Source organism: Pteropus vampyrus, unplaced genomic scaffold (genome assembly GCF_000151845.1).
Source record: "Pteropus vampyrus isolate Shadow unplaced genomic scaffold, Pvam_2.0 Scaffold57, whole genome shotgun sequence".
NCBI lineage: Eukaryota > Metazoa > Chordata > Mammalia > Chiroptera > Pteropodidae > Pteropus > Pteropus vampyrus.
This window is the reverse complement of record NW_011888838.1, coordinates 6,819,094-6,830,506: the sequence shown is the minus strand read 5'-3', so window position 1 is coordinate 6,830,506 and position 11,413 is coordinate 6,819,094. Positions and strand designations below refer to the sequence as shown.

Below are 11,413 nucleotides of genomic sequence, written 5' to 3'. Positions count from 1 at the left end.
GGAAGGAAGGAAGGATGGAAGGAGATTCCCATTTGGTTTGTAACTCTTATCAGAACAAGGAAACTTTTCTAAAACTCTGAAGCTTTTTACAATTCCTTCTCTAAAAGTTTTCTATTTAGAAGACTTGTAAAACTTGTTTTATATAAATTGCCTGTAACTTCATTTTTTTTCCAAACCTGTCTCAGGAAACATCAATCGCGACATAAAATTCCCTTAACTTTATGGTAACACTTACTTATGGCATGAGATTAAAATGAAAATTCTTTTTCTTCCCTACCAACTCTGGATACTCAGAGATAGGTGTGACTTTTGATTCTTTGCAATTTCACATAATCTGAGGGATAAAAATGTCAGTGTAAAGACATATAAAGTCCTAATTGTAGGATTCTCCTCAGTGGCAGGCATTAAGAAAATTAGAAAATAAGAATAATTCTCTCATAAGAAAGGTCTCTCTAATTAGAGAGATTCTTTTAACCTGCCTCCCCCAAAAAAAGATTTATTATGCTCATTTAAAATGTTCTTAAATTTTAAAAGTAAAATTGAAAAAAATTAAATAATTTAAAAGTGGATCAAATAAAAAGGCTCTATAAATGGGGCAAAGAAACAGGAAAAATAAGAACTAAAGGGCCTATAATCTAAAAGAATATTCTTCATGATAATATTTGCCTCGAGTAGATTTGAAATTATCCATTAATTAAAAGATTTACTGAAATGTGTATATATTTCAAATTACATACATATATAGGAAAGTTCAATAGGTTCCTATATGTTGACATACTATATTTTAATTGTTCAGGTAAGTTTTTAACATTTAAGAAAGCAAGATTTATGTACATGTGTTAATCGGTTAGGTTTCTTATGGAACTCAACCATACTGAATGATATAATTATTGGGATTCAGAAGACAAAAATACATAGCATTTAATCTTATTACCAGTTTACATCATGGCTTTCCCATGAAATTTACATAATCATACAACACATATATACAAACTTTTTACAAAATTCTCATCGGATTTAAGTTTTCAGTTAATTAAAATTTAATTGACTTTCATCTCAGAATTCCCATTATGATATATAACAAATAAAAGACATTCAGTAAATGTTTGTTGAATAAGTAAATGAAAGTTAAAAAAATTAAAAGGAAAATTAAATTTCTTCTCACAGTGGATGAAGAGTGTAGTCACAGGAAATTTTATCTTATACGCAGCCATTTTTTATTATGACTTCCAAAATCAAAATACATTTGAAAAAAATCTATAGTGCACTTGTTCTAAACTTTACTAAATTTTCATTCAAATATTTTTTCTAGTATACAACCTTTGTTATTAAAGGTTATAATGCTGATGGATCATACAGGTACCATAGACAGACACAAATATTTTCAAACACATACAGCTATGGAACTTAAGGTAATTATATATATTCACAAAAATAATCACATATACATTAACAAAAATCAAAGAAATTATTCTCATGTAAGAGTAATTAGAAAAATTAAATAATTTTAGTTTTTGTGAGTTAGACAATTTTTACAAAAACAGTTAAAGTATGAATTATCAACAATGAGTATATGCATATATATTCATTAACAAAATTTATAATACTGTTTCTCAAATTATGAATTGCATGTATTCCAGAATTATCTTTTAAACTAATTTGTTTGTATTCTAAATAAAAATTTTGACATAGAACAATGTCTTCTAAAAAAGCTTACTTATTATTTAAAAGCCAATAAAATTTCTTCTTTCTAAGTCTTTTTAAACATTAAAATATCTTTGTTTTATCTTTTGTGATTTTATAAAATTTCTCCTCACTAAATGTTTTTACTTGAAAACTGAAAAGTACATAACATGTATTTTATACTTACTTTTAAAAGATGTTTTTAAATTTCACAGGAAATATTAAAAATGGCTATAAATGAATAAGCCCTCAAAATTTTCCTTCATTTTAAAAGAATGGATTGTGTAAGCAACATTATAATAATGGGAAGTAATTAAAAGCTTTAAATATTAGCGACACTGCCAATAATCGACATCAATTTTCACTTTCTCACATTCTCTTCCAGATCTCATTTAAATATATGTATATATAATTTTACTTGGTTTATAATCGTAACTGTTGGTTCTCAACCTGGCACAGAGGGCAAGGAGGAACAAAATAAGGTGCAAACCACTCCAGATTGGTAGGTGGCAGGTTTAATAAACAAGAGAAGTTACTTACGAGGCTTGGTTCGAGAGGCAACAAAAGGAGATCTTTGGACCTGCCCACCAGAATTTAAAAGTTTGTATCTTAACTGAGTTCACTCACATTTTTAGTCCAAATCATCTCGACAACACATTGTTCTCTCAAGGCTGTGTCTTTGAAAATGGCTACTACCACGGGAACAATGGGCAGAATGTACATAGCAAATGCAGGGGAGTGGGTAAGGAGCCTCTGATTGCCAGAGTCCAGCTCCTGAGTCAAGGCGTGGTCATGTCCTCTCAATGACCTCCTCCAACAATATATAAATGATATTGTATTCTGCCTTATTCACTTTATATTTTAATGTCATTTTATGTTGCTTCATGATAATTATTTAGTTTACAGGTCAATGCATCAGTTAATACTCATATCAAGCCAATGGTTTGTTGCTTGATTTTTAATGATAGCTTTTAAAGTGGACACTTAGAGTTCTAATAAGAAAAAGAAAGGGAAAAAAGTAAAATGTAGTTGACCCTTGAACATCAAGGATTTGAACTGAACTGGCCAATTTATGTGCAGATTTTTTCAGTCTAGGTGGCCCTTTCTATCCTCAGATTTCACATCATTTGCAGATTCAACCAATCGTGAATCAAAAACAGTATTTTTGCATGCCCAATCACAGTTTCTCAAGTGAAGTTTCCCAACCTCGGATTGAAAATATAGTTGACCTTTGGACAACTTGGGGTTTAGTGACCAACCGCAGGGCAGTGGAAAACTCACATATAACTTTTGACCTCCAAAAACAACTACTGTCAACCCTTTGCATCCACAGATTCAACCAACTATAGTTGGAAAACTACAGTAGCAAATGTGAAAATACTGTTTTCAGTGCTGGATTGATTGAATCCACTGACACCAAGCCTGCAGATTCTAGGTGCCAATGTTATTTATTGGAAAAGATCAGTGTATATTTGGACGTGCACAGTTCAAGTTCATGTTGTTTAAAGTCAACTGTATTGTTTTCGATCCAAGGTTGGTTGAATCTGTGCTGTGAAAGACCATCTGTAGCTCAGTTTGGAGAGAGTCAAAGGTTTTATGTGGATTTTTGGACGGGGGGTGGGAGGTGGAGGGGTGGGATCAGTGTCCCTACCTTCCCCACCCCCGTGTTGTTCAAGGGTCAACTATACTTTTAGTTTTTGAAAGTGTTCTAGTGTATACCATCATAAATGTTAGATAAATAGAGAAGAAATTTTCAAACACATAAAATTATGGAATTTAAAAGGAAACAGAGTTGTGACCTCTGTATAACCTCTTTCAATAGCATCTTCCGTATAATTTTTAAAGCTATCATCCTCCTGTCTTTCCATGATACTTCTAAACACCTCATTGCTTAAAAACTAAAACTTTTATGAAACCCCCTTTTATTCATAACTTAAAACTGCCTCTTTTTTAAGCAATACTCAAACTTGCTACTCTAACTGGTATACTATTTTCTTGCCATAAACTCAGGTATGCCCTCCAAAAAAGTAATTTTCTTAATTATATCTCTCTTTCAGACCCCTGTTCTGCCAAATGGTTATATCTATACACTCTATTCTCAGTAGATGTAATCATTTCAGGGTTTTCTTAAACAGCTGGGGATTTTCACAGGCAAGTTACTATCTCTTACCCGCTTCTCTCAGTTTCAGGTGACCTAGCTAACATGTGCCAAAGTGCTGGGGCTGAGGGGCTGATCTACGGTCATCATTTATCTAGACTATCATTTCCTGAGGTGCGCGTTGTCCAATCTGCTCTGCAGGCACTACAAACCCTCCATACTTGTCCTCTCAGAAGTCTGGATTCTCTTCTCTGACTCAGATTCAACAGATGATGCTAACTGCTGGTACAGTCCTCAACAGGTCAGCCAGTGTTCTCACATGTTCATTTCTGCACACTTCTTAGAGGTATAGAATAAATGGACCATTAGCCTCCACTACTCTCCATCACCATCAAACTCAACAAGGCCACCTCAGATTTTCTCTGCCTCAATACACTATGAAGTCTCTACTCAAGAGCTTAAGCACCATGATATCACAAGGAACTCAGCAAAGTTGTCACTTTCCCACTTAAAATATGATGGGGGACATGAGACCTCTCTATTCCCATCTCTCTCCATGCTTATTTGAATTTTATTATTTCTACACTCCAGAACTAACCCTGAATTGAGAGAGAAGTATGAGAAAGGTCGAGGGGGTTCATGGGACCTTTTCTCAGACTCTCAGCTTAGTGCTTTTCTCCGACTCTTTACTCCCTCTTCCAGTCCATGAAACTTTATGTAGTCTGATCAGATGGGGAAAAACTTTGCTCTGAACATGACAGTGTTTTTCCAATTCTACAGCATAAACTTGGGCATCACCTTAAGATAAGGGTGTATTTTATATATAGTGAAATAACATATATACAAAAAGTATATAATATGTTGCTATGGATTTGAGAACATTTTTTAAATAAACACAAATGGATTTACTATCAGGAATAGAACATTTTCAATATTTTGAATCCCTCTGTGTAAGAGATGTTTTTGATAATTAAAAGAGCCAGGCTCTTCTGATTAAAAATAAACAGTACTATTTAAAAATTCTGGTTTCACCACATCCTTTAAAGTCTATTTGAAATTGATTTTCTATTTCTGCTATAACAAGCTTCATTTGATGACAGTAAGCTCAGAACGCTGTGTGACAACATGAAGGGAAAGAGTCATAGGATGAAATGGAATTACCAGAAATAAAAACAATTTCAAAATGTTATTGTAAACATTTGTTTTACTTTCAGAAAAAGAAAAACCTCATAAAATAGATCAACATGATAGTGCCTCAAATATTTTATCTCAGCTATCATGTTTTGCCTTAGTTTAGTCCTTGTGAGAAAAATATTTCCAGTTCCTTCAACCACTCTTTCTATGGTTTCCAGCAATATCATGATTTCAGCTTTTCTCCACTGGTCTTGCACACTCTTATCCTTATTTCTCTGAAACGACAGCACCCAGAATTGCATATAGTACTCCAGATAAGGTCTAATCACTGTGAAAAACAGTGGAATACTACTTCCTGTGATTTGGAATGTATGCTTCTTATTAAGATCAGTAGTTGGGGAACTTTTTTAAAGCAGCAGCATCATACAATTGGATCATTAGGTATTTGCACTTCTGAAAAACAATGTTTTCCTCATTCTGTTTTAATTTACTTCAAAACCATATCATTAATATACAAATATGCATTCTCTCATCATGTTTCTTTTCCAGAATTTTACAATTTAACTTGTTAGTATTACTTTGATTTGGACCCTATCTTGATTTGGACCCTGTCATTTCAGCTACTCCTACAAAAACATTTTTTCCTAAATTGTTGATTAAAATATTAAATAGAACAAGGCCAAAGAGGAGTATATACTAAATAACTTTAATTGGTTCTTATCCAATTAGTAACACTAAAGTTGTTTAACAAGCTAGGAAGTAACCTATTATCACACAGTTCATTGTTTGCTATATGATACACCAGGGTATCATAAGGTGCCTTTGTTAAAACTGTACTTTCAAAAAAGCATTCACTGATGTTGTTCTCGACTCCTCAACTCTCCACATTCAATCAGTCATTAAATCATATCAAGTCTCTTGACTGAGTCTAGAAATCTCCATCTCACTGCCTTATTTCAAAGCCCTTGTACAAGGCTGAGTTAAAAAAAAAAAAAAACTTGCTGTTTTCTTCCAACTCCCTAGTTCAATCTCTTTTCCACATAACAAGCCATAGTTACTTTAACTGAATGTCAATCTAATAATATTTAGACTCTTCGTTAGCACTGCATTGCTCTACAGTAAAGTCCAAACTCCTAGATAGTCTAGCAATCCTTATAGAATCTCAGTTCATCTGTGTCAGCTTCCCCTCCCCTCTCTCTCTCTCATACGCACACACACATACACACACACACACCTGCACCTCTAGAGCTTGGTCAAATTACATGGAAGTAATTTTCAGTCCCCCCAAATTGCAATGCTCTCTCTTGCTTTTTATTAGGCTGATTCATTACCTCCACCTGTCAGAATATTATATTCCTGTGTATCTTTCAGGTCTTGGATCAGATATCACACCCTCTGAATATTCTTCTCTGACCTCCTCCCACAATAGTAGGATTTGGTTTCATTTCCATGTTCACATAGTGCTCCATGAATGCTCCATCTTTATTTTGATATGTTTTAATCTTCAGTTTATTTGACTGCCTTCATTGTGAGATATATTCATTTTAGGGTATTATTTATAATTCTATAATTAGTATAGTGCTAAAGCCATAGTAGGTGTGCAACACATTTGTTTAAAGTCTTTATTTTTTTTAAGAGCAGTTTTAGGTTCATAGCAAAATTGAGAAGAAGGCATAGAAATTTCCCATACACTTCCTGCCCCACATGTGCATAGCTTCCCCTATTATCAGCTTTGCTCATCAGAGTGGTACACTTGTTACAACTGATGAACCTATACTGACACATCGTAATCACTCCAAGTCTATAGTTCACCTTACGATTCTCTCTTGGTTTTGTACATTCTATGAAGTTGCACAAATGTATAATGACATGTATCAATCATTAATTATAGTATCATGCAGAGTATTTTCACTGCACTCTGTGATTTACCTATTCATCCTTCTCTCTCCCCCAACCCCTGGCAACCACTGATATTTTGACTTTTTCCATAGTTTTGTCTTTTCCAGATTGTCATATAGTTGTAATCGTACAATATGTAGACTTTTCAGCTACTTTCACATAGTAATATGAATTTAAGTTCCCTCTATGTCTTTTTATGGCTCGATAGTTTATTTCTTCTTAGTACTGAATCATATTCCATTGTCTAGATGTACCACAGCTTAATTATCTAATATTTGTTGGTCAATGAAGGAAAATGTATCCTATATCAGAATACTTTGTTTCTTGATTTTCAAAGACCAGTCTAAGATGATAATTCAGGAAGTTTCTCATTTGATTCCTAGTCTTATGTACCTCAAACCCCGTGTAGATTTTGGTGGATCATCCACGAGTTTATGAGTTTCAGATGATAAAGCAGTATATTTGAGAAGCCCACATGGAAGAAGTAAGGATTGAGTTAAACTTGAAGGATAAATAGGATTTACACAGGCAAATGAGAGAAAGAAAAACATACTAGATATTTGAAGATAAGGAGAAAAGCATAAAGACTGGAAAGCTCAAGTAAATTAAAGTGGAAATTTTTTAAGAATAAAAAATCTAGTCAAAGTCCTATTAATAACTGATACAAGAATTGCCATTATGATTCTCTTTCATTCTAATACAAATATGATTTTTCTGATTATCTTTCTCTTTACATGGTTTGGGAAGAAAGGAGGTAGCATAGGTAGAAGACTAATTCCACTTGATCTTATAATAAGATTGAGCCTCTTTAATAAAGACTGTTACCCAAGGAAGTATTCTGCCCCAGTATAACTGGATTCTCCCTTATTACTGTTCTGTCTCTGGCCTCTGGCAAATTCTCTCTCTTCCATGTGGTTAAACATTAGGATGTGTCCTATCTAGTCTCCACGCCAATATCTAAATTGGCTACTAAAAACCAGAATGCTATCCAAAACTTTGGAAAATTACTAGTTAAACCTAAATTTTTTAAATAAAAAATCAACACCCTTTGAATATCAGAGAAAGAAAAAATATTTAATGAGCACTAGTATTAAGGTAGCTGTAAAAATTTCAGGAAGGAATTCATGAAAGGATGATATATGAATTGAAAGAGACAAGAGCATTATGAGTTGGAGAGCATTCAGATTATAATGGAGGATTAGGGCTTGGACAGCCATTGGCCTTCCACCAAAAAGAGTAACAAACCTGCCAAAATTTTTGGAAGTGGATTCTAGGGAGTGAGAAGAGCAGCCATTCATCTCCAAATTGACAAAATGCAAAAACAGAGTAGAGGCCCATTGTCCTTCTCAAACCAGGTGATCATATTGCTTCCTTAGTCACAACAACTGAGTTTTAAATTTTGCCTCCACTTCGGTCATGTGATTATTATTTATGGAGTAGCATATATATAGTTCATGTTTTACTGATGTAAAATTAATTAGCAAATGTTCAGAAAGCACTTTGAAGATGAAAAGTGGTTTGAGTGCCAAGTATTATCATTATACTATTATCATAAAACACATAAAAGTTACAGGATCTCATAAGCTAAATAGGTGAGGAATGACTGTGCTGCACAGCACTCGAGGAGAAGATGGCAAAACAACAACCTCTGCAGAGGGAACAGGCATGGACACCACTGCAGAACAGGTGGGCTTAAGGGGATGTGGGCCGCAGGGTGTACTGTCATTGCTCCTTGGGCAAACTTCCTTAAGGGACCAAATTACAGTAGCTTCATTTGTATTTTAAAATTCTTAAAAATGATTTGCTTCCTCAACCTTTTATGAAAATAGGAGCAATATAAATCGTAAGTAAAGGAAAACCAGAATAAATAAGATTGATAAATTTTATCATTAGAATCTGTTCTGCTTGTTAATTTTAGTCTAAAAAAAATCTTTCCATCACAATTAGACCATTCATGAGAAGTATATGTATAACTGCTGAAATTACTAAAGTAAAATTGGGGGATTTTACTATTAAAAAGATCATTTCACTTTAAAAATGAAAAAAATACAAGATTGCTACATCCATCTATTTTTAATAATGTATGTTGATATAGAGACAATATTTATGTTCCTAATATGCTATTTTACCTATAGGAAGTGGTAGACCAGAGTTTAGGTCTTAATTTTTAATTACTGAAACATCACGATGCTTCACAGCAGTATATTTTTAGTGGTGCGATTTAACATTGTAGTTGGAAACAAAAACAGCAACAAGAAGAAAGTTTGTTTCTTCCCATTAACAGTGCTGTGAACTCAGATAACAACTGGCCTGGAAGTCACAGAAGTGTGCTGACTGGTTTCACGGCACACAGAGATGGACAAGTAATTCTTAGGTTATGATTCTTAAGCTAATCAAATTAACTCACAAATGTAAATGTTCGCTTACACATTGCAGTCTTTCCTGGCAATCCAGTAAAATTCACAGCTTGATAAACTCATTGAGCCTGACCCCTATTTTTAATAAAACTTTTAGGCAACTGTCTGGTTTTGATTTCTTGCCAATGTCTAGCTAGATTCTAGGTGAAGAGTATAATATTGGGCTGAATTTAACTTCCAGATAAACAGCTCAAATAATCAGTCTTTTTACACATTCATGTTAATATTTAGCTTAATCGGCCATAAAAGAACCCTTGAAATCTTTTCCATCAAGTTAAGTTACTGTTAATCCTTTTGACTTAATTAACAGAAACTCCAGTAAAAATATATGATCTTGGCTTCTAAGTAGTGTGTTCTATGTCCTTCATGTTAACTTACTATGCTCCTTATTCTCCAGAAACAATAAATGAGAAATTATGTGTAGACAGATCCTGGATTCATTCTTTCAAGGAATTAATAATTTTTTAAGTACAACTTACCAGCAAAGCCACCATTTCTAAAATCCCTAAATAATTCTTGATATCCTTATTGTCTTATCATTATTACAATTGAATGGCTTCAGGATATATCTGGTGAAAAAAAATAAAACATTTTGGAAAATTAAGACATGTAGCTGAAATCAAAACAATTTTTTCTATTTCTTGCTTCAACTTCCTCCCAAGAACCAATTTCTGTTGAGTAATAAGTAGTCTATTTTTCAACCAACATTCTACATAATAATGCTTCAGAAAAAGTGGAATTTATATATCTGACATTGTTTTTAAAGAACGCTTTAAAGAAAAGAAACTGAATGATGACAAAAATCAATTTTCCTTTTGAATTAGAAATAAGCACGCGTACACACACACACACACACACAAACACACAAGAACAAATCAATTAAGCCCTTAGCAAGTAGAAAGAACATCTATAGCTTAGAAAACTCTGGTGTGAATGACAGAAATTCTTAGTTTACCTGCCTTTAAAATTAACTTTTATTTATTACCATAATTTGACATTTGTGAATTCAGATAGATAAATCACTACAGTGATCTTAAATTTTGGCTGTAAAATAAGTGACAGTTCCAAGTCAGAGTGCTTTCGTTTTCCTTTTGGAGATCAGAAATGAACCCTAATCCTAACTCTAACCCTAAGTATACTAATAACCAAAGGAAAAAGCTCTTTTCCCTAGATTTGAAATGTCCTATAGTTTTTCCTTCTTTAAAATTAGGAAACCAGAATGGGTGATTTGCAAAGTCTCTTCCAGTTCCAAAAGGCTATACATCTCTTATTCTAGAAATTTTACATTGGGGGAAGTATGGAGTCAAACAATACTCCCTAATAAACAAATTCGGGTATACAATAATCAGTATTACATCAACTTACAGACAAATAAGAAGGCAAAACAGTAAATAAAGTTTACCTGTGTATCTATGGGTTGAAACATTGTAAAATTGCCAATATTCATTTTTTGATCTGCAAAAGCAGCATCTTTATATGATTTAACCTATTAGAAGGACATGGTTGAGAAGAATAGGAAAATATACTCTAAATTTCTGTCCCATCAAGTTTCAATCTGATGAACTCACAGTTCAAGACTTATTCCATGGCAAGCTGTGTTGAGTAAAATATATAGACATATATCTGTGAGTATGGAAAAGGTTGCTTAGGATAACATACTCATCTATAGGAAATTAAGTTAACAAGATATTACCATATCATTTAGTTAGTTATCTTCCTAAATTTTTAAACTTTATTTTAAACTCATGAAGTGAATTCATCAGACTGGGATAAAGTGTTTTCCTCTAAATTTTTACATAGTGAGATGTCCTTTAGGTTTTTTTAAATTTTATTTTATTATGGACCCAAAAAAGTTCATGAGCGTTAGACTTCGATAGAAATATTAAGATATTCGTTTTTATACGCAGGGTAGAAACATAATTTGGACAAAATATATTTAAATGGTCAAAGTTTTTTTAAGTAAAATGAAATTTCTGAAAAGATTTGACTTGGAAATCTTACCTGCATTGAGATCTAGTTAATATTATCTGTTCAGGAAATATCATCTGTTCAGGGAATAACTATTAAATAAATAAAAAGTAAATTTCCTAAAAAATATATTTGATTCTGCTTGCAAATAAAAATCAAATTAATATAGGTGTTTTGAACTAATCAATACTTAGTATAGTCATTTCAATGTATT

At 32.9% G+C, this 11,413-nt stretch overlaps 1 protein-coding gene across 1 annotated transcript in view; it reads left to right on the top strand.

Annotated features, from left to right (window-relative positions):
• Nucleotides 1-8,444: 8,444 nt before the first annotated feature.
• LOC105292464 (transmembrane protease serine 11C-like) overlaps nucleotides 8,445-11,413 on the top strand; it is a 67,790-nt gene continuing 64,821 nt past the window's right edge. Inside the window, exon 1 of the mRNA XM_011360679.1 lies at nucleotides 8,445-8,500. Within this exon, the coding sequence (XP_011358981.1) occupies nucleotides 8,445-8,500 (56 nt within the window). The remainder of the gene's footprint in view (nucleotides 8,501-11,413) is intronic.